General features: G+C 41.6%; 1 protein-coding gene across 1 annotated transcript in view; it reads right to left on the bottom strand.

The window, feature by feature from the left end:
• Positions 1-24,649, bottom strand: part of LOC127644056 (zeta-sarcoglycan) — a 530,452-nt gene that overhangs the window by 105,404 nt on the left and 400,399 nt on the right. The window contains exon 5 of the mRNA XM_052127069.1: positions 3,042-3,164. Within this exon, the coding sequence (XP_051983029.1) occupies positions 3,042-3,164 (123 nt within the window). The remainder of the gene's footprint in view (positions 1-3,041; positions 3,165-24,649) is intronic.

The raw sequence follows: 24,649 nt of genomic DNA, 5'->3' as shown, positions 1-24,649 counted from the left end.
CCTTCCCCGATGCGTGTGATAACGTTAAGATGGCCCCAGCCGCTTTAAATCTATGCGCGGCTGACACGGCTTGCTCCCACGCTTGGCATGTAGCCTTGTTCCCCCCATATCGGGGCGTAGGGAACCAGAAGGCTATGATGATTTTATGGGGAAGGGTACGTGCAGTCTGACACGGCCTGTCGTTTTTGGCATGCAACTGCCTGCCCACACCTGTGTCAGCAGCGCACGTACATGGTTCAGTGTATGGCGTGATTAAAATTGGACCCCTAGTGTTGCTTCTTCGACACAACGTCGAAGTGAGCGATAGACGGGGAATGTCTAGGTTACTGTTGTAACCTCCGTTCCCTGATGGAGGGAACGAGATTTTGTGTCCTCCCGGCCATGTCGCTGAACTGAGCCACTGTTACGGCCGAACCTCATTGTTGGCTCCTCAGGCAAAATCCTGAATGAACAAACGCTTTTCCCTCCCTTTTTACCCATATGCCCGGGGGTGGGACATGCAAATTCTGTCTTCCAATTTGTCATTGGCCTTTTCTCAAGTTCAGAGATGCGCGAGGCTCTCAAGAGAGACCCCTAGTGTCCCTTTTTTGACACAACGTCTCATTCCCTCCATCAGGGAATGGAGGTTACAACAGTAATCTAGACGTTTTGATGATTCAGATGTCCATAATCTACTGTCGTGTTAGCTTCTCTTTAACTTTATTTTTATATACTGTAACTGTAATTAATAAAAGGAAAATAAATGTCAGCAACCGTCCTGTATAATATGGAATCACCCTGTATTTAAGTGGAAAATTGCTTTTCATAAGAAATCCATAGGGGACATCGTTTGCCCCATATTTTAGTATTACTCACTGCTGAGAATGTTTCACAAATTAAGAGAAATGGAGCTGAAACCGAGCTGAGTTGTGTAAGATATCGGCTGTTGCTTTACAGTGACACCACAGTTGACAGAAGTGGCTGGGGAAATCTCTGTCAGAAGCAGCATTCAAATGCTTGTTAAAAGTTACCCACAATTGTGATTTTAAAACACTACTAAATGCACCTTTTCATGACATGGCATTCAATTTTTTTACGTATATGAGTGCTCGTTCTGGAAGAGCGAGAGACACAACTAAATGACAGTAAAAGAACTGCACCACTTTTAATAAATAAGAACAGAACAGTGCAGGTTTAGTTTAAACACTTAATGTGATTTTCTTACATTTCCCTTTATAAAAACTATTTACTGCCAAAACAACGACACTAATCCAAGGAGAAATACACAATTTTAATTTTAAGCCTTTTCTCTCCCTTCCTGTTCATTGATTTAAAGCATTTTTCATTTTAAGTGTAGTAGGGGGTGTTCACACTGTATAAGTTTTTGCATCTGTCTGTGCTGTTTTTCAAAGTAAACAAGATGGATGTCAACCTGCAATGACACACTGTTATAAAGTGATGTAGTCATGAAATCAGAGACCATTTCTTCAACAAAATCCAATTGATCACAGGAGGCGTATTTGAGATGTTAATGTTGTGCTAATACCAGGTATAAATCTGTCTCAGCTGAACATTTCTGATCGTATCATCTAAAACAAATGGTTATTCCAGCTGTAAATGGGGCTCTTGTGAAAGCAAAGTCATGGCACTTTCCTTAAGCATCAGAAAAGTTACTCCACACATATAAACAAACATGGAGTCCATGGTGGAATATATAAGCCTGTTCTGTTCTTTACCAAATCATTTTATCCACCGACAGGTGGTCTGTTATAGCTACTATACTAATAAGGTGACTAAAACTAGACACTGTACCACATAGTCAGAGGTATGAATCACAAAATTATAAATTAAATGTAATGTGGAACTGTACTTTAGTGCTTTTTCCCCAGATTTGTACTTTTTGAACTTTTGAAATGTTCCCCATTTCAAGAATATAATTTTTCCAGAAAATGTACCTGTTAAGTGAAGTTAAGTTTATAAGTCCTAAAGTAAGACTTTCTTTCTTTTTTATTTGTTCTGTCTGTCCTTGTTTCTTTAATTCCCCTAGTTTTTTCCACAATCATGTTTGGAAAAGATTCAAGCAGCTGATGTAATTTGGGTCAGTGAAATAACACATAATTGCAATACATTTATCACTTTATGCCCTCTCTACTTGAATTCTGCCCTCCAAATGATCTCTCTTCCTTTATCTCTCTCTCTACGTTCTCTTTGTCTCCCCAGGGCAGTTCTTCTTCCTGACACGTTTGTAGCCTTTCAGTCTCACCTATAAAGAACCACTTTATTTCAAATATGCAAGATATGTCTATCTCTCTTGTTTCTTCTCTCTCTGTGTCTACCGATGTCTTTTTGTGAAAAGAGTTAATGGGCAGATCTGCCCAATTACTGAGCATGTGCCCTCTCTGTCCCTGACCTCCTGCTATTCCACTTGACCTCCCAGCATGCTTTGTTTTAGACAGAAAGAGCAAATGGGAAATCTATTTGAAGTCATCTTTTTGTAATCTCAGTGTAAGTTTCCTAGTATGTGCCTCACAAACATATTTAGTACCTTAAAAGTTAAGGCTATACAAAAGGCATGACACTGAATTCTTCTACTTTATTGTTATTAATATCTTCTAATATAAAATGTTAATTATGTTTGATGTTTAATAAACATCAGTGAATGCACTTCTCTCATAGCACTCATGAAGGACATCAAAATTTGTACTAAAAAATGACTTTTTAAGTTGAAATTCCAGGTTGTTCCTCAACAAAACCTCTTCTGTTTCTTCAGAAGACTTTGAATATGGCACACAAATGCATGGACTACTTTTAAAATACTGTTGGGATCTATAACGTGAAGCACTATCCACTGCCATTATTGAAAAGATATTAACGCATTGTCTTTTGTGTTTTGCATAAGGGTTTGGAACAACATGAGGGGGAGTAAATGATGGCAGAATTTACATTTTGTGGTGAACTATTTCTTTAAGGGTTTGAATACTTTTTCAAGTGCTGTATATGACTGTATATGACCTTTATGTGCATGGACATGTATGGGATGAATGCATGTGCTCCAGTGTTACCTGTGACCCTCAGTTTATCTGTGCCAATACTGATCTCCTCTTCATCAGCGGAAAAGAGAACTCTCTCTCCATCACTACTCATCACCTCGAACCGCTGACACTGGGCCTCCACCATCTCTGCACCTACAGAAAGAGAGAGAAAGAATAAATAAGGCACTGAGACACAAGACTATATTTAACCTTTTGTGGTTCACATGAGCCAGATTCAAAAAGCAATGGTCCTCTTGAAATAGGCACTTAAAAAAACAATTATGATATAATTATCAATGTTGTTGAAGACAAAACAGTGTCACTTTCTTTGTACCATGTGGTAAATTATCAAATAAATACATATGAGTGCCACACCAGGTTCCATGATTGCAACCATTCTATCCAATCTGGAAACATCTGGATTACTTAATCAAAGTCTGAAAAAAATGTTCTCTTAAAAATCGATAAAGTCATGAAAATCGTATGGTGGCCAATATGTTTTGTCCATTAAATGTTATTTGCAAAGAACTGAGGACATAAATAATTTGAGATCCATTTAACATGTCTTAATTTGTCATTATATGTTCTGAAATTTCAATAAAGTCGGAACATGTGAAAAACGGTTTAAAATTCCAGACAGTCCTATGTGAAAACCACCTAATATGAACAGGTGTGTGAAGCAAAGTTGATTGTACAATAGGACTCACAATAAGACTGTATGTGAAAATAACTCACTGGAATAGTTCTTACAATGCAATAAATAATTGATTTTAAAAAAAAGCATTTAAATATAAATGTTATATATACCGTGTGTGTGTGTGTGTATGTATGTATATATATATATATATATATATATATATATATATATATATATATATATATTCATGAAGCAGTAAAAAGAATGGATTTATTTGTCTAATACAGAGAGTTGATATGAATGAAACTGATCTTGGCTTTATTCACCTAGAGCAACTCTTCCCCAAAACTACATGCACTGTCTCTGAAATCTCGGCTCCTTTTAATCCATTGCCCCACACACACACACACACACACACACACACACACACACACACACACACACACACACACACACACACACACACACACACACACACACACACACACACACACACACACACGACAATGGCTTCACTGACCATGTTATAATTCACAGATATCACATCTTTCACAACTTGATTTGGAGAGAAAATTTTGTTTGTTTGCATGCATATGTGAGGGATTCTCTTTTATCCTTAAGCCCACTCTACTTACCTCTGTCACTTTCTCTTGTCTTTCTAGCCCTCTTCATGCATACATTTCCTTTCCTCTGAGTGTTTTCTCTATAAAAAATTCTGACTTTTCTTCAAGCCATCTATGGCAAAGATAGTAGCACATGAATGTAGTCCACTACAATTAATCAGTTTAGCCTGTTCATTTAAGGATATATTTTAGGATATGTCTTATATTTATTATTATTTTATTTTGTTATGTTAAGTTAGGCACGTACAGTATTTTGATTATTTTATAGAACAGTTTATTGGACAGTGTCACATTCCAGGTTCAAACCTCCATCCTCCAGTCCGTCCACTACTAACTTAGCTATTGCCACACTACTGAAAAATGCAGTTCAGTTATTTTCACATTGCCGACAGCGTTTGTTGCCAAATTAATCAATCTCACTCACATAAAACGTTCTCTGTCTTATATACTGTATGTAGTGCTGTTGAATCCCAATAATAATAAATAAATAATCTGTTCTTTCATGTAAATGAACCATCCAAATAAATGATTTACTTGTTTAGAGTTGGGAACACCATTCATTGTATTGAGCCGGTTCGTTTGGACGGTTCATGTGAAAACAAATTCAAATGATTCTCTAATTCACATGAAACAAAAAATCTTCTTTTTATGATGGGATTTGAGGTTGCTTCTTCACACTGTTACCAGTTTTTGCAGTTTTAATTATTTAAGTGTTTGGGTATTGAAAGAAGCAGATCCCCAGATTTGCATGAATGAGTTATTTTAACCGGCAAGAAGTCGTGTTTCTTGCTGGGCTGCTGGAGGTTTCTAACATCTTTTTCACAGACCTAAAGAAACCACTGTACAACACATCCTAATATCTGTAAGTTACTTAGTTCAATAAAATGTAGCTTGTGAAAGGCTGAGGTTCAGTGGAGGATGATTTTAAATGTAAATATAGCTACAAGCAGCAATTACGGGGCCAAGCACATCATTGGCAAACAGTTTAATTGAATTTATTATTCTAGTAATGATTTTAAACAGAGTGGTGAAAAAAAGACATTAGTTTAATGACTTGTAGTGTAATACAATTGCCTATAACGCTTGACCAATAGGTGGAGCTGTTACCAAATTGATTTGACATTTTCAGTGGTTGGTCACAATGTCACAAATTAAGCTTTGTGTCAAAATGCCAAAGTGTTAATGGGATACAGCCTCAGATCCTTATTGGCATCTTTCCATACAGTGGGTTTATGCATTACATGAGAATGGTTTGGTCTATCAAAAAGCTCAACTTTTTGTCATGAGTGTCCCTAGATGATACAATGCAATTATTATTAAATATATATATATATACACTCACCTAAAGGATTATTAGGAACACCATACTAATACTGTGTTTGACCCCCTTTCGCCTTCAGAACTGCCTTAATTCTACGTGGCATTGATTCAACAAGGTGCTGAAAGCATTCTTTAGAAATGTTGGCCCATATTGATAGGATAGCATCTTGCAGTTGATGGAGATTTGTGGGATGCACATCCAGGGCACGAAGCTCCTGTTCCATCACATCCCAAAGATGCTCTATTGGGTTGAGATCTGGTGACTGTGGGGGCCATTTTAGTACAGTGAACTCATTGTCATGTTCAAGAAACCAATTTGAAATGATTCGAGCTTTGTGACATGGTGCATTATCCTGCTGGAAGTAGCCATCAGAGGATGGGTACATGGTGGCCATAAAGGGATGGACATGGTCAGAAACAATGCTCAGGTAGGCCGTGGCATTTAAACGATGCCCAATTGGCACTAAGGGGCCTAAAGTGTGCCAAGAAAACTTCCCCCACACCATTACACCACCACCACCAGCCTGCACAGTGGTAACAAGGCATGATGGATCCATGTTCTCATTCTGTTTACGCCAAATTCTGACTCTACTATCTGAATGTCTCAACAGAAATCGAGACTCATCAGACCAGGCAACATTTTTCCAGTCTTCAACTGTCCAATTTTGGTGAGCTCTTGCAAATTGTAGCCTCTTTTTCCTATTTGTAGTGGAGATGAGTGGTACCCGGTGGGGTCTTCTGCTGTTGTAGCCCATCCGCCTCAAGGTTGTGTGTGTTGTGGCTTCACAAATGCTTTGCTGCATACCTCGGTTGTAACGAGTGGTTATTTCAGGCAAAGTTGCTCTTCTATCAGCTTGAATCAGTAGGCCCATTCTCCTCTGACCTCTAGCATCAACAAGGCATTTTCGCCCACAGGACTGCCGCATACTGGATGTTTTTCCCTTTTCACACCATTCTTTGTAAACCCTAGAAATGGTTCTGCGTGAAAATCCCAGTAACTGAGCAGATTGTGAAATACTCAGACCGGCCCGTCTGGCACCAACAACCATGCCACGCTCAAAATTGCTTAAATCACCTTTCTTTCCCATTCTGACATTCAGTTTGGAGTTCAGGAGATTGTCTTGACCAGGACCACACCCCTAAATGCATTGAAGCAACTGCCATGTGATTGGTTGATTAGATAATTGTATTAATGAGAAATTGAACAGGTGTTTCTAATAATCCTTTAGGTGAGTGTATATATATATAGGCTAATCCGATGTAAGGCCACAGAGGAGTTTAAAAAAATTGGTTTTCAATTAAATAAAAAATGCAAAGCGGAAACGTTTGATGCGGTATATGGGAACAATTTGGTCTATCATCAAAAATTTCATATCTTTTTGTCATTAGTATCTCTAGATGATACATACAAAATTTCACACAAATTAGACATGGTCTAGAAGGAGTTCGAAAAGGTAGGTTTCATGGCAAATCCAAAAGGGAGGAAAATCTAGTGGGTGGAGCTTAAAAATGATGCAACAAATGATCTAGGAGGATTTTAAAAAGTTCAGTTTCTCTGAAAATCCAAAATGACAGAAAGTCTAGTGGGTAGAGTCCCAGTAAGTTTGCATCATGTTTAAGCTCCACCCACTAGATTTTACGCCATTTCTGATTTTCTGAGAAACCTACCTTTTCGAACTCCTCATAGTCCATATGACACCTTGTTTTTATGCTCCTTCCACTAGATTTTCTTCCATATAGGATTTTCTCAGAAACCTACCTTTGATGCCAATGAATCAAAGAGAAAAAACATTTTGTTTCTTGGACTTAAGTCTAGAAACATAAGTGAAATTTGAACTGTTGGGGGCAAAAGAGAGTTTTAGTTAGAGACCCAAAATTTTGTGTGAGGTAGTCTCCCTTACAAAAATCGAGAGTTCATAGCAAATTTGCCGAAAACTTTCCATCAATTCACCACTGATCATTTTCACATGCAAATGAGCTTTGCAGCAAACTTGCAGCAAATTGTACATTGTTGCCAAAGTTTTAGGGAAGTTCACCACTACCGGTGAAGAGCTTCAAACTTCGTGCAATCATTTGTGGCAAATCAACAGCTCATTTGCGTGTGGAAATATTGTGCTGCAAATTTGTGACAAGTTTGCAACTAGTTTAGATTTTTTTTGTAAGCCCACCCATATCAGTGTGGCAAATTTCAGCATTTCCCCACATACTGCCATATTGGCTGCCATAGAATGCAAGAGCTAAAGCAGAATAATAAGAAAACTAACAGAAACAATACTTAGCTCTTTTTTAGGGGCCCAGCATCGAATGTGATATTCATTATTTCAATTATTATTATTTTCTCTTCTAATCATGTAAATTTGGTTTCATCTTTTGAAAAATGAAAAAAACATTTAAAGAGCGATAAAAGGAAAAGTTGAATCTAATTTAATTGTGATGATAGTGATTAAAGATGTCCATTAGAAAAATTATTTTGATGCTGATGTGACCAATAGGAGAGAATGCTAATAAAGTTTTCATTTATACCTGTATTCTGTCTTTTTTCTTTCTTGCTTGCTTTTCCTTCCTTTGTTACATCCCTTACAAAAATAAATAAATATTCCTGCATTTTTGTAGTAAAAACACCAAATTGTTTGCAAAAGACTTGACTGTTTAATAATAATTTTTAAAATATAGAATTTAGAATATAATTACAATTAAGGGGAATCTGGGGTTGGTTGGCACATGTTTAGGTTGGTTTTCATTATTTGGTGAATATACATTGTAGTATTATGCATGCAGAAGAATTGAAACAATTTGATTTGAATCTAGGATTTTCAACCTTTGCTATCCTGGAATTATTCACCATCATAAATTAAACAGCCCAGGCATCCTCATTCGTCAGAAAGGACCCTCTGCACTACCTCCTGAACTTCCACACAGAGTTAAAGCAGACTTTTCATTGAAAGGTTTCCAAAAGACCATCAGATTTTCATGAATTAAATACTAAGACATTTCATCTTAATCCAGGAGCATTTTACAGTCACAGTACTTTACCAATTTAGCCTTCTAAAATGTACAGACTACATTTAAATCCATGATTTATACAATACCTAGGCTTGCTAGGCAATCCTGACAATTGCTTTGCACTGTGGTAACTTGTATAACTGACAAATGAATGATTATAGCCTTATATACCTCTTTAAAATGTGTGTAATGTTTCATCAATGATGTATAACCCATGAATTAACCAGTATTATTTTTTAACCAGGGATTTTCATGTTTTGTTACCTACACATATAATATCCAAGAAAAAATTTCATGTTTAGTATGCAAGTGTTCGCTGGCGTATACAAAGAAAGCTGATGACAACTAATATCATATCTCTTGTACCATTCTCAAGATATAAATGTTCACGATTAAATATGCACTGTTTTTGAGTGGGAGATTTGTAAGACTCTGGAACAAAGGACCATAAAATTAACTGTCAGAAAGGATAGCCCAGTCGACCATGTGACTCTGAAAAGTCACTTCTTATTGGCACAGGATACCTTTGGGGATGCAGCCAATTTCAGTTCAAATATTTCCAAACAGGAAGAACATGCTCTCTTCCTCTTCTCTCTTCCTCTCTTCTGCCTGCACATGCTTCGTCTGGTCACTCTGCTGACTGACAAGTCCATGCCATTTGAGGCCCAAGGAAGCTCGGGACTCGACGTAGAGAGAAATCTCATCACTCTCTACGGTTCACACACACATGAAAATTACTTAAATCTTACAGAGGTCCAAAACATCGATGGAACAGACTTTCGACCTAGAGCCAAGAACCAAGCAACACAAAGAACGCAAGGAAACACCAAAAAGACACGCAAGTACATCTCCAACATTGTGCACAAAATGCTGGTGTATTAGTTAAATAATTTGGCAAATCGATGTAGACTCAAAGAAGGATAAATGGTTCTTAAGGCATTGTCAACAGACTCCACAAAGTAAATTTTCACTGTATTGATAATTTATTTCACATTCAATCACTCTTTTCACCAACCTGTCTTGTGTTAGATTCGATTTATGTTTAGAATAGTAATACAGTTTGTCTGTATTCGAAGATGACTTGACTGTGGTATATTTTGATAAATAATCTCATCCATGTTTCTAAAAGATTTTGCTTCAAAGCTGTACCTAAATACATGTGATATTATTTTCAATAAACCATGAGAATAATATCACTCCAATAAGTGAATTAATCATAATTCACTTATTAAAGTTAATTCCTTACTGTAGAAATTGTGAGCGGATACAAAAAAAAAAAAAAAAACAAATCAATTTTAATGGTGGAGAATCTATTAAAACAAATAATCTAGTTATTTGTAATTTATCTAATTTATAATGGTTTTCGAACGTGACTAATTCCATTATACATTTTATTACCTAATAATGTACAATTAGGACAGTTTAATTTAGTTAATAGCTCACATATTTCCAGACCCTAAATTCCCTTCTAAATTTAGCATACCAATATCCTTACATATAATGGTGTGAGAATGCGACATTTCCCTCCTAAATGTCGCATACCAATTATCTTACAAACATGGTGGACCAAACATTATGATAAGAGACTTACAACCTCATGATCAGAGACTGTAATGATGCGTTTCCACCATATTTAACATTTATCAAACTATCTCTCAATCAATATTTTTTTTTTTTTTTGCTGTTGGTCTCCCATTCTTGCTAATATTCCAAACCTGGAAATGTAAAAAGGGTCCAGATGGAGCAAATTAAACCTTAAATTCCTGGATAAAATCAAATTCAATCACCAAATCTTTCCTGAATTGTTGTGCACAGCATGGGCTTGGTATATACAGGTTGTGGGGTTGGTTGTTGGCATCGTATTTGTTTGCTTCACGTTTATCTATAGTTTATCTTGAAAGTTGGAGTTGCAAGTGCTTGATCACTTGAGTGATTGTTCTCCAAGAACGTACATGTAAGGAGCAAACACTCATTACTTGGGCAAGGACATGTTCACTTTCATAAAGCCAGGCAGACTGCAACAGCTCACGAATCTCCTCTCCTTCCACTCATTCAGGTGATTTTAATGAGAAATGATATGTGACGGATATTAATGACCTGCTCTTGAATATTAATTAATACAGATTTACCCCTCATTAAAGCTGAGGGTTGATGATTAATTGTTGTTTTGAGTTTAGAGGAAATGAAAGCTTTCTCTCAAAGTGAAGTGGCAAGAATAAATTACCTTACTTTGGAAATCCAGATCATGGGTTGAAATGAGGAGATACATAATACAAATACTGCAGCTGCAACATAATTACATGTGAAGTCAGCATTATGTTTCCGATAGTTTCGGTACCCTAAAATCGGTGACTGGTGACTGATTGCCGACGTGCTGAGCTGACATGCAGCTTTGTTATCAGATATTTGCAATGGTTTCACATTGTATATCTTTCCACCTGGCGGGATTGGTAGTATGTTGCATCAACTGCGTGGGAGACAAGGGTTCAAAGCCAGGCAGTTACCATGTTTTAATAATCAATGATGAGTATGATTCGAAGGTTGCACTTTACCCTCAAACATTACTTTTTTACTCCACTAATTGTTAAGTTATGGTTTGGGGGATATAATCTATAAATATATATTTTTTCTCTTCATTGTATAACGTCCTGTAAAGATGAAAACAACTTGCTTCACTACTAGCTTTTGCATCCTCTCCTGGACATAAATGGAGTTCACATGTCCTCATATGCCCTACAATACTTACACTTTGGCCACAGGGGGCAGTGATTTGAAATTCCGGTCAACATATACCAATTTTGCTGAAAGAAAGGTCGGCCTACTCTTTCAGATTTCACTGTGAGATCAGGCTGAAATATTAATATGAAACAAACTAAAGAAAACAAAAATGTGATTTTTTTTAACCCTCATGTTCTGTTTGGGTTCTGAGAGAACCAAAGGCCATTTTAATAGCTCGACGTATCTATCAATCAAGTATCAGGTTAATAATTCATGACTACTCCAAATCTTATGAGAACTTATTATAAACAACATTTTAGCTTGATAATGCACATCAAATGCCATCGTTACTTATATTTGAGGTTTCAAAGGCCCCTGATATAAAACATGAATAAATGCAACAGATTTTCACTTACTAACATTCTCTGATTGTTGTAAACAGTAGCTTTTTGACAGTTGATGGTTCTTGTTTATTTATTTACTTTTAATAAATTTTTTTGCTGGGATCAAATTGATCAGAAACAGAAACAACCTTTCTTCACTGGATATAACAGTATCATTTCTGAATAATACATAATCATTTTGTGATAAAAAAGACAGGATAAATCTTCAATAATATCTTATTAATCATGTAATCTTATGTGATTTAATTCAATTCATTTAATATGTTCCTCTGACTTAAAGGTTAAGAAAAAAATATCTAATTATTACGTTCTATCCATACTGCTTTTGGGGTCTCTGGGATCCCAAATATAAAGAACCTAAAGGCAATCTCAACAGAAGATGAGGGTTAAATTTGTCAGTTCCATTAAAAAAATTCCCTTGAGCTGAAAGCATTGTGAAAGTGCATATCAGTCAAGGCTTTTGAAGGTTTAGAATTAAATTGCAAAATAAAGGTTGAGTGTAACCCGCACAAGAAGAGACAGTCACAATGTATGTCAAAACTGCATTTATTTGCAGGCAAACAAAAGTACAGCACGGAAAATCCAGAGGGAGAATGGTCAACGAGAGTGGGGAGGAGCCCTGAGAGACTCGAGGGGCGAAGCCGTGAGAGGCTTGAGGGGTGGAGCCATGAAAGACTCGAGGGACGGAGCCCTGAGAGGCTCGAGGGGAGGAGGAGCCCTGAGAGACTCGAGAGGCGAAGCCGTGAGAGGCTTAAGGGGTGGAGCCATGAAAGACTCGAGGGACGGAGCCCTGAGAGGCTCGAGGGGAGGAGGAGCCCTGAAAGACTCGAGAGGGGAAGCCCTGAGAGGCTTGAGGGGGGGAGGAGCCCTGAGAGACTCGAGAGGAGAAGCCCTGAGAGGCTTGGGAGGGGGAGCCCTGAAAGACTCGAGAGGAGAAGCCCTGAGAGGCAGTGCTCTGGGAGGCTCGAGAGACTTGAAAGGCAGAACCCTGGGGGGCTTGGGAGGTAGAGCTCTGGGAGGCTCGAGAGGAGGGGGCCTTAGGAGGCTCGAGAGGAAGAGCTCTGGGAGGCTTGAGAGGAGGAGCCTAGGGAGACTCGAGAGGCGGAGGCCGAGAGGGCTCTGAGGGGCGAGCAGAGGCTGGCAGAGCCGTGGAAGACTCTGGGGGCGGAGCAGAACCCGGCAGAGCCGTGGAAGACTCTGGGGGCGAAGCAGAACCCGGCAGATCCGTGGAAGACTCTGGGGGTGGAGCAGAACCCGGCAGAGCCGTGGAAGACTCTGGGGCGGAGCAGAACCCGGCAGAGCCGTGGAAGACTCTGAGGGAACCTCTGCGGTCTTGAGCACGGGGAGACGGGGCCCTCTTCCTTCTCTTGCATCCTCGGCCAACAGGGGACGTGGCCATGGGGACGGACGAGGCTACAGGCGCTGGCTCGCCGACCGTGGCGGGCATGGGCGCTGGCTCGTTGGCCGTGGCGGGCATGGGCGCTGGCTCGTTGGCCGTGGCGGGCATGGGCGCTGACTCTCTGGCCGTGGCAGGCATGGGCATTGACTCGCTGGCCGTGCCAGGCTTCGAGACTGTCAGGCTTCGGGGCTAGGGCCGCATCAGGCTTCGGGACTAGGGCTGCGACAGGCTTCGGGACTAAGGCCGTGACAGGCTTCGGGACTAGGGCCATGGTAGGCTTCAAGACGGGGGCCATGGTAGGCTTCAAGACGGGGGCCGTGGCAGGCTTCAAGACGGGGGCCGTGGTAGGCTTCAAGACGGGGGCCGTGGTAGGCTTCAAGACGGGGGCCGTGGTATGGAACGTTGGTTCAGTTTCTGCCTCCCCCACAGTAAACGAGGAACCAGCATACAGTAGGGCGAGGTCAATAAACTGAGCCAGGTTGAGAGAGCAGCGACCACCAGGCATGAATGATGAGGCTGGCTCATTCAGTCCAAATTGAAAAATGTCTTTCAGAGCCACCTCATCAAAATTCACCTGGTTGGCCAGGGCACAAAAATCAACCACATAAGCCTCGAAGGGTTGACTCCCCTGACGCAAAACCAAGAGTTGGGCCGCTGGGTCCATAATGTTAAGGGCACGGTTAAAAGTTCTACAACCGCTGCCCTGCATAAACAACCCTTGGCAAGCACCCGAAGAGCCATCAAACCTCTCAGGGGGTTGAAGGCTTACGGCGCTCAGAGATGCACTGGAGGCATAAACGGGCTCAGGGGCAGACACACGTGAAACAGGGTGACATAAATCAGACAAGGGACATACCTGCTGCCCCTGGGACGCGAGCGCTTGGTCCTGCCTCCAAACTGTAGCTCCTCGCGGCAAATGTGACGTGCACCTTCGCTCTAGTGAGCTGCGCGAATCCTCAGCGCGGGGCATTGTGACTGTCTTCGGTAAAGGTTGGTTATTCTGTTTAGTTTCCCGTGTCTTTGCCCCCACTAGACTTGTCTAGTTTTGACCTCCTCTCGTTCACCTCTTAGCTTGCCAGCCCCCCTTGTTCCCCTGTCTTTTCCTCTCACTTGTCTTGTTAGTATATTTATTCCCCGGCTTCGACCTCACACTCCCTTTGACTACTCTCTCCCGGATTGCCCCCTTGTTTATATCTTGATTCCCCGGCTTTTGACCTAACGCTCACCCTGACCATTCTTTGCTGGATTTGCCCTTGTTTTGTACTGTTGCCTGCTTTTATTTAATAAAGCAGTTTTTCCCCGACATTGTGACTGTCTCAACTTGTGTTCGCTACATCAAGTGACAAGGTGGTTCACAAGAGCATTCTTTACAATACCTTGTACAGCAAAATAATTATGTGCCATACATATTCTGCTCTATTATCAAAAAGATGCTGAAGGAACGCTGTTGATATAACACAGCGTTTCTGATTCTGAATCACTCTGACCATATTGAGTAAACAACCTGTGCTGATGCAAGCCAAAGAAATGTCCATATCTGTCCCACTTATTTTTTTGTAAAAAGGCATATAAATATAGAGCCTTTAATAAAATAAATAATTCAATAATTTGAATGTACCTGTATCACGAAAAATAGCTTGTGGAGAATTGCTGCATAAAAAAGGAAAACTGAAAGGGCCAGAAAAAATATATTTAAGCAAGTAAAGATAAAATATTTATCTAAACTTGATGACTATCATAAATTTAAGGTGAAACTTGAATTTTGATCACCTGCATTAATCAGGGAGTGTGACTGCATGTGTCTGGGTGTGGTTTGAGAACAGCGTAAAGAGACGAATAATCAAAACTGTTGTCATAATCGGCAAACACAGCAGAGAAGAATGATGTGTGCATTTATATGCATTAATCTCCATACGTCCTTTATGTACTTCCTCTCTCTCTCCCTCCGTATTCTTGGAAGGCTGTGTTTAAGCTCACTGCCTCTAAGCGGCAATGTGTCATTGCGAATGATGATATTCATTTAAAACTAGCAATTTATTATGGCTAAACTACACAACATAAAACAGCGCATTTAATTTCTAAATGGTCCTCTAAATGTATGCATCCTTTGCAATGTATTATTACTCTGATTAATTACTTGGAACTAATCACTGAAATCATTGGGTTTTTGGTGCCACACATCTCTTTATTGGTGGCTCCCATGTGTGTTTTGATTACTTTGAGGCTGCGGTTTTGACATTTTTAGGTATTTCTGCTTTTAAATGTATTCTACTATACCCTGCAGTGGATAAAATGAAATAAAAATTTTTGATATAATATTAAATGCTGCTCTAATTGAAGGTACTGAATTAAATGATCTACAATTACATTTTTTCCCCACCTTTAACTCTCTAAATCCTTTATGCACCAAAACAGCTAAAGCCAAATTGGAATTTTGTGGCTTTTAGTCCATGTGTGTTAGTTTTGAGGTCATCTACATGCTAGTGTTCTCGTACAAAATTATAACATTATCTTTGGACCAAAAGTCTGGTGCTTGCACTTTTTCCAATAAAATGCTCTCCAGATTGAAAATGTCCATTTCACCAGAAGAGCCCTTCAATGTCTCCTAACCCAAATTCCTGTTTCAATAATACTTTAACACTTGGTCGCTAGGTCACTGTATTATTGGATGGATGAGATTTCGGTCACTGCATCGGAAAGCGCCGTGGTGGTGTCGGACACCGAGGACTTTATTTGGCTAACGCCTTCGTGTGTTCCGGCCCAGTCTGAGGAATAGCTGACAGCCATGCTTGCTCGGGCCGCCGTGAGTGGATAAGGTGATCGCGGCACACCTGTACCCACAATACTTGTTCGTGGTACTTTCAAATCTCGATACAGTTCGCATTTCACTGCCGAGTGTATCAGTAAAAGGTCCTCCCCTTCGGCCTGTCACTGTCCCCTTGCGTCTTCGCAAAGTTCGCAGAGGCAGCCCTTAATTAAGGGAAGTGGGCATTCGCATACTCAATTACCTCGACAACTGGCTGATTCTATCGCATTCCAGGGTTACAGTGTGCACACAGGGAACTGGTGCTCATGCACCTCCAGTCGTTTAGGGCTTCGGGTCAACTGGGAAAAGAGCAAGCTCTCCCCAGAACAGAGCATCTCCTTTCTCGGCATGGAGTTAGCCTCAGTCTCAATGACAATGTGCCTCACAAGCGAGCGCATGCAGTCAGTGTTGAACTGCTTGAACTATTTCAGGTGGAGGATGACGGTTCCACTGAAATATTTTCAGAGGCTCCTGAGGTATATGGCATCCTCAGCGGTGGTCACGCCACTCAGATTGATGCATATGAGAGAGTTGCAGCACTGGCTTCAGACTCAAGTCTCGAGGTTGGCATGGCGCCACGGCACACATTGCATGGCTTTCATGTCAGCCTGCTGCCACTTCTTCAGCCCTTGGACACATCTTGCATCTCTGCGGACAGGAGTCCCCTACAGCAACTGTCCAGGTGGGTCGTTGTTACGACAGACGCCTCCAAGTCAGGCTGGGGTGCCGTGTGCAACGGCCACGCAGTCGTGGGTTCCTGGACAGGACCAAGGCTGCGTTGGCACATCAAATGCCTCGAGTTGCTTGCAGTGCGGCTCGACCTGCGGAGCCTACTGCCGTTGATCTGGGGCAAGCACGTGTTGGTCTGGACGGACAATATGGCATCAGTAGCGTATATAAACTTATAAACGTAGATATCATATATAATACAGTCGCATGTCACAACTCGCCCTTCACCTCCTCCTCTGGAGTCAGCGGTGACTCAGGTCACTTCGGGCCTCTCACATCCCTGTCAACCTCAATGCCACAGCAGACATGCTGTCGCGGCAGGTGACGCTCAGGGGAAAATGGAGACTCCACCTCCAGGTGGTCCAGTTGATTTGGAATCGATTCTGCAAAGCACAGGTAGACCTGTTTGCTCCCCAGGAATCCTCCCACTGCCCGCTCTGGTATGCCCTGACGGGAGGCCCCCTCTGGACAAACGTGCTGGCACACAGCTGGCCCTGGGGGCTGCGCAAATACGCATTCCCCCCAGTGAGCACTACTTTACAGACCCTGTGCAAGGTCAGGGAGGATGAGGAACAGTCACCCTCGTGGCGCCGTATTGGCCTACCCAGACTTGGTTCTCAGACCTCACCCTCCTTGCGACAGCACCTCCCTGGCAAATTCCCCTTCTTTCTCAGTGACGGGGCACCATCTGGCCATGTCTGGTACCTGGATGGGATGCGGAAGACATAGGTGTTCTACCACCCGCGGTGATAAACATGATCACTCAGGCCAGAGCTCCTTCCACAAGGCAGCTGTATACCCTGAAGTGGCGTGTTTTCACTAGACCCCCAGAGATGTGCAATCAGATCAGTGCTTTCCTTAATGCAGAAAAGGCTGGGGGGCAGCTGTCCCCCTCCAACTTGAAGGTGTTTGTAGCCCATCAGCGCACCGTGATGCAGTATACGGTAAGTATTTAGGGAAGCACGACTTGATCATCAGGTTCCTGAGAGGCAAGAGGAGGTTGAATCCTCCTAGGCCATGCCTCTTCCCTCATGGTCCTCTGGGCCTTTGGAGAGCCCTGTTCGAGCCCTAGAGTCAGTCTAGTTGAAGGCCATCTCGTTGAAGACCATCTCGTTGAAGACCGCCCTCCTGACTGTGCTCACTTCCATCAAGAGGGTTGGGGGACCTACAAGCGTTCTCTGTCAGCGAAATGTGCTTGGTGTTCAGTCCGGAGGACTCTCACGTGATCATGAGACCCTGACCGGGCTATGTGCTCAAGGTTACCATGACCCCTTTAGGGGCCAGGTGGTGAGCCTGCAAGCAAACCTGCCCCGGGGAGGAGGCAGACCCAGCCTTTTTGTTGCTGTGTCCGTAGCGTGTGTTTGCATCTGTTTGGATTGCACGCAGAGCTCTAGATGCCTGCTCCAAACAGGGTCATGAATGCCATTGTGCTGGCTTACCAGGCTGTGCCTGCCCCTTCGGGAATACGAGCACACTCTACAAGTAGTCTGTCATCTTTGTGGGCACTGGCCAAGGGCACTTCTCTAGCAGACATCTGCAGAGCAGCGGGCTGAGCAACACCCAATCCTTTTGTGAGAATTTACAGTCTCTCGGTTGAGCCAGTTTTGTCCCGTGTTGTATCAGGTATGATAAGGTAAGTTTCGTAACGCAGGGCAGCTGGCCGGTTTTACTGCTTGCGTATAGCGCCTCTCCCCTCAAGTCGTGCACTCTTTTCTCCCACCGTGAACATGGGTGTTCTTCCTCCCTAGCCCTCTGGCTTGCAAATTCAGCGAAGGAATTCGTATTTGGTCCCATTATGTGTGCTAACATGTCCTGGACCTACCACCGCGCCCCTCCCATGTGCGTACCTGAGCCCATGTGATGTATTTGCCACATGTCAACCCCCCCTTCGGGGAAAGATGTGGTCTCCGTGGTGTCTTTTTCCCCTGAAAGAATAGGAAAGGAAAAGAACACCTTCCTCGATGCATATAATGAGTGTTAAATGGCCACAGCCGAATCTATACTCTTTGGAGTAGAGAGAAAATCTCCCCATGGATTTGGGGAACTATACAATGTTTTTTGTGGCATTGGGGGAGGCTACGAGTAGCCCGAGTGCATCTGCTTTTACGCACGTAGTAGCCTGCTTACACCTGCATGGGCAGTTCATGTAACACAGTTCAGCCGTTGTGGCGTTTTGTATAAGGACCCTTAGTGTCACTACACCGACACAACGACGCGTGAGTGAAAGAAGGGGAATGTCTCGGTTACTGTCGTAATCTCTATTCCCTGATGGAGGGAACAAGACGTTGTGTCCTTCTTTCCACAATGCTTTACTACCCGCTGAATTTTCCGGGACCTTGTCTCCTGAATGAGAGTGGGCATTCCAGCTCCTTTTATACCCGTATGTCCAGAGGAGTGGCATGCAAATTTCACTCACCAATTTTCATTGGCCTTTTCTCAAAGATCTGAAGCGTTTTGGGGCTCCCAAGAGCGACCCCTAATGTCACTACATCGACACAACGTCTCGTTCCCTCCATCAGGGAACGGAGGTTACAACAGTAACCAAAATGTTTTTAGCAGTTAATTGAACCAAAAGCACCAAGCGGTTCACACTTTTATATTCCTTTATTAAAATCTGTGTGTCCACAAATGTTCTTAGAGAATTTAGGATAGTGTTAAGCATCATAATTCTTTTTTCTTCAAAATTACAAAAAATGTACGTGCTCTAAAAATTTCCACTTTCACTTTCAGAATGTGATTTATAATAAAATATGCCTTCAATATTGATCTGTTTCTCAATCACACCTATCATGTTGTTTGCATTTGTGTGCATGTGTGTGTGGCAAATCTGAGTCCCTACCATCACACATCTCTTCCTGTAGTCCTTGACCACCTCCCAGAGCATGTTTTTATCCTTGCGCATGTCCTCTCTGTCACCCACCACCAATGAAATCATCTCCCACTCTCTCAAAAGTGAGAAGCCATTCATTATACAGTCTACACTTATAGTGTCAATAAGACGATGGCGGAAAAGAAGATGCTATGTTCCCATAGTGTCCTCTCAGTTGATGGACCTATCCGAAGGAAGTGTTTGGACAAGAGGTGAGATCACAGCTGGAGTCAGAGCATGAGAACAGCCCGTGCACAGATTATTTTCCTGTCCCCAATTTCAATCATCAACGCAGGGCCCTTGCGGCAAACAATAGAGCACCACAGGTTAGGGAGAAATGATGGAGGGATGAGAGAGAGAATGAAAGCAAGATCTTACAGCACACCTTAAACCATGTCCTGGTTCTTTCAGGGTTTTCACACTTTTCACCTAATTAATTTATGTGAATTTTCCATGACATTATCAGTTATATTGTAGTCACTGGAAGAGTTTTTATTAGAGATGCACCGATCGACCGGCCAGGGACCGGAATTAGCCGATTTTCTGCATGGTCGGCCCAGACCGGTAACCGGCGGTCAGCCTCATGTCTTACCGATTCCAAGCCGGTCCGTTTTGTTGCCAGCGGCGCAGGCAATAACGTCACAGCTGCATGTAAACATGTCATTAGCGTGGGAGAGCTTCACTGTGTGAGTGAAGAATACATACATTTCGAAATGTGGGGAACCACCACAATAACTTTCGGAACAACAAACCTAATTAGACATTTATAACACCATCACACCATTTTAAAAAAGAAGCTAAAAAGGGAAAGCGGCTAAAGCTAGCCAGAGCTCAGAGCCAGTCACAAGTCAGCAGCCTATCATTCCTTGGAATGAGCAGCGAAAAGACCAAAGCAATTACGAGGGAAATGATGGAATTCATGGCCCTGGATGACCAGCTGTTCTCCATAGTTGAGGACAGAGGGATCAGAAATCTGATACATTTCCTCGATACAGAGTAGGATTGTCGATATGGCTTCGCGATATGAAAATAAATTCTTCCATCCAGCTGTTTTTAAATGTACATGTATATTTTGCTTGATTTAACATCCCGCGTCTACTGCTTGCGCAGATATCAAAAGCGCAAATGGGTTTTGGGTTGCCAGATTGTGGTCATAAATGATATGTAATGTGTATGATGTGTCGATTGTGTGAGTAGGATGCGTTTCATTCAAGATCTGGCAACTGGACCACCTTGGAATAATATATTGATGTGATTATTCATATAACGTGGTTTGGGCCATACAAATTACGGGAGTTTTTTTGGGAGAAATAACAAAATGGGAGACTCCCAGGAAAAACGGGAGTGCTGACAGGCATGCAAGCCATTCCCGAAGCAGTGCTCAGTTGTACAACTGTTATTTGGACATCTAACGTAAGTTGAGAGTATTGGACACTTCAGTTTTTCAGATCTTTGGAATTGTTTTGTTAGATGAGTAATAAAGAGAAAAAGGTCCATTTATAAAAATAGTGGAAAATGACATCTGTTATATAAAGCAACTCATTTGAAGTTAATTGTTATTTCTACCTCTTTCCAGTCACAGAGCACTTTATTTTGAGAGTTGTTTAAGTGAGAGAAGATCCTGTAACTTAGTGCAGTTTGGGGGAAATTGTAATGTATAATAATTTATTTTATTATGAAAATAAAATTAAGCTTTGAAGAAAGGTAGATTTTGTTTGTATATGTGGTCAATAATAGTTCTTAGAAAGAAAATCGAAAAAAATCGGTATCGGCAGGTCACACTTGCAAAAAAATCAGAAATCGAAATCGGCCAAGAAAATTGCAATCGGTGCATCTCTAGTTTTTATCCTTCCTGCTGTTTTCAGGTAATTTTCTGTGCAAATAAAAAACAAATCATTATCTTGTTTTTCTTTAAAATGCAATTGGATTCTCCACAATAATGAATAAGTAAAACAAATTGTATTGCATTTTTTATGATACTTGGTAAGTGTGTTTGGGTTTACTAGGCATTTGATAGCCTAAATGATCGCTAGGGCATAGGGCAATGGTTGCAAGATCAATCTATGACATGCTGGTCCCTAGATATGTGTGGTGACCTTTTCAATGGACCTTTCAATGGATTTTTCGCTAGTTTCTATTGTGAATTAATCGCATGGATGATTGTTGGTGCCAGGCGGGCTGGTTTGAGGATTTCTGTAACTGCTGATATCCTGGGATTTTTGTCCATATCTGATTATTGGTGTGGTATATTGCAGTTACGACCCTGCTCAAGATAACTATTTTAGAGTATAGCTACTTAAATGTTTACACTATAGAAATGTCTATTCTTTTTTCCGGAATGTCTATTTACACTAAGTGCAAATAGCCCCTCTTGTTGGCAGAAGCTATTTACACTAACTCCGCCCCCACTGCTCAGAACAAATTCAAGACAGCCACAACATATTTTTTTCGGGTCAATACCGATACCTCTAATAAATTACATTTTTACAAATTCTTTGGATAAAATTATTAACTTGAATTATTACTTCCATTTTTTCATATATTTATAGGCCAAAGCAGAACATTATTAGGCTGCTTTGTTTACCTTTTACAACTTAGTAAGTATAAGCCACATATAAAACCTAGTTTAGGCATGCGTCTGTCAAGAATGACAATGCTTGGGTAGTTCACATTAGTCCGTGTTGGTTAACTTCATCCGTCTTTCCCTCAACTTTAGAAGGTTGTTGGCGTAGTCTAGTTGTCTTCCTTTGTGAAGTTGAGCCCTCCACTGATCCCTATTCCTTGATGCTATGGTCCATGATTCAGGTTGAATGCCAAAGTCCACAAGATCTCTTTTGAGTACATCTTTAAAGCGAAGCTTTGGTCTACCAGTGTGACGAGTTCCCTCTTCCAGAACGCCATGGAGGATAGAATGAGGGATGCGGGAAGGTGGCATTCTGTTTACTTGTCCTGCCCATCTAAGTCGAGTAAATTTGAGCCTAGATGATAGAGGTTCTGAATTAGTTATCTTAAAGAGTTCCTCGTTTGTCATCTTGTCCTCCCAGGTTTTTCCTATGATGAACCGTAGGTTTCTGGTGTGAAAAGCACTGAGTCTACTTTCTTGTGGGCGATAGGTTGGCCAGCTTTCTGCTCCGTAGAGGAGAATACTCAGGACACAGGCTTCATAGATTCTGCCTTTAGTTCGGACGGACAGGTACTTATTCCGCCAAACTCGTTTAGTGAGTCTTCCGAAGGTAGAAGCCGCTTTACCAATTCTGGCACCCAATTCAAGATCAAGTGTAGCACTTCGAGTTATTGTAGAACCCAAATAAGTGAACTTCTCAACTTCTTTAAGTGGGGTCTTATTGATTGTAAATGTATGAAAGTCATGGACATGTGACATTGTAACAGTCTTTTCCATGTTTATGGTGAGTCCAAATTTGTCACATGATTCGGCTAATCGATCTATCAGGATTTGAAGCTGATCTGGAGATGACGCGCATAACGCAGCATCATCGGCGTAGAGTAGTTCACGCACAACAAATTGCTGGGTCTTTGTTTTAGCTTTAAAACGAGACAGATGGAAGAAATTACCATCGTTACGTGACAATAGAGAGACACCAGTGTTGTTGTCCAGGTCTTCGTATGCTCTTTTGACTACATTATGAGAAGTAAATACCAAACAGTGTAGGCGCTAATACACAGCCCTGTTTTACACCTCGTTTGATGGGAAACGTATCAGACAGCTCACCATCAAACTTCACCCTACCCAGCATACCGTCATGAAATGACTGAATCAGTAAGAGTAGAGTAGGTGGACAGCCAGCTTTCTCAAGGACCTGGAAAATAGATTTTCTGTCCACATAGTCAAAAGCTTTTGTTAGGTCAACAAAAGCCATGTAAAGCGGTTGCCGCTGCTCTCGTGACTTCTCTTGCAGTTGTCAGACAGCAAAGATCATATCAGTAGTTGATCGCTGTGGTCGGAACCCGGACTGCGATTCTGGATATGCATCTTCAGCGATTTCCTGCAAACGTTTCAGTAGAATACGAGCAAGTACTTTGCCAGTGACAGACAGCAATGAAATACCTCGATAATTGTTACAGTCACCACGATCGCCTTTGTTCTTATAAAGAGTGGTGATCGTTGCATCTTTGAAATCTTGTGGTACTTGTTTGGCATGCCAGCATTTCAGAATGAGTTGATGAAGATGACTGGCTAATGGGATTAGACCCGCTTGTAGCAGCTCACTTGGTATTTCATCTGCACCTGGTGCCTTTCCTTTATTTATACTTTCAATGGTGGATAACACCTCAGCAATGTTCAAGGTGATTACGGATTTGAGATTGAGGGAGGTTTAAGAGAGTCTGACGGCAAGCGTTTCCCTCTGCTCCATATAGCTTGTTGTAGTGCTCTATCCATCTTTTAAGTTTCTCCATCTGATCATCTATAGTAGATCCGTCTTTCTTCTTTAACACACTACAAGTTTGAGATGTGGGTCCTGTTGCAGTCTTGATGGCTGCAAACATTTCCTTGAGATTTCCAGAGTCTCTTGCGGTTTCTATTCTAGAGCAGAGGGAGTTCCAGAATACCTGGACACACCTCCGGACAGTTGCCTGGGCAGTTGATCTTGCTGCGCGATAGTTTTCCTGAGCTTGACGAGTGGGTCTTGACTTCAAACGAGCTAGTGCTTCCCTCTTTTCCTCTAACACAGGTTGGATTGTGTCAATGGATGATTTATACCAGTCTAGATCTTGACGTTTTCTTCCGAAAGTCTTAACCGCCGCGTCATGTACAGTATTTCTCAGCGAGTCCCAGTATGAGTCAGGGTCAGATTCTTTATCTATGGACTTCAGGCCTTCCTCAAGTTTCTTACAGTACTCCTCTTTGAGCGCAGGTATGCATGTTTTTGTTACATCAATTTTCTTGGAATGTTTAGCCTGGCGATAGTAGGGCCTTGGCTGCAGCTGCATTGTAGACACAACTAGACTATGGTCTGTGTCACAGTCTGCGCTATGGTAGGTGCGTGTGTTGAGCACCTCCTTTCTCTGCTTCTGTCTTACTATGATAAAGTCCAGCTGATGCCAAGAATTTGATCTTGGGTGACACCATGTCATTTTACGATGTCTCTTCGCTGGAAAGATGGTATTTGT

Source organism: Xyrauchen texanus, chromosome 5, assembly GCF_025860055.1.
Source record: "Xyrauchen texanus isolate HMW12.3.18 chromosome 5, RBS_HiC_50CHRs, whole genome shotgun sequence".
NCBI lineage: Eukaryota > Metazoa > Chordata > Actinopteri > Cypriniformes > Catostomidae > Xyrauchen > Xyrauchen texanus.
This window is presented reverse-complemented; position numbering and strand designations above follow the sequence as displayed.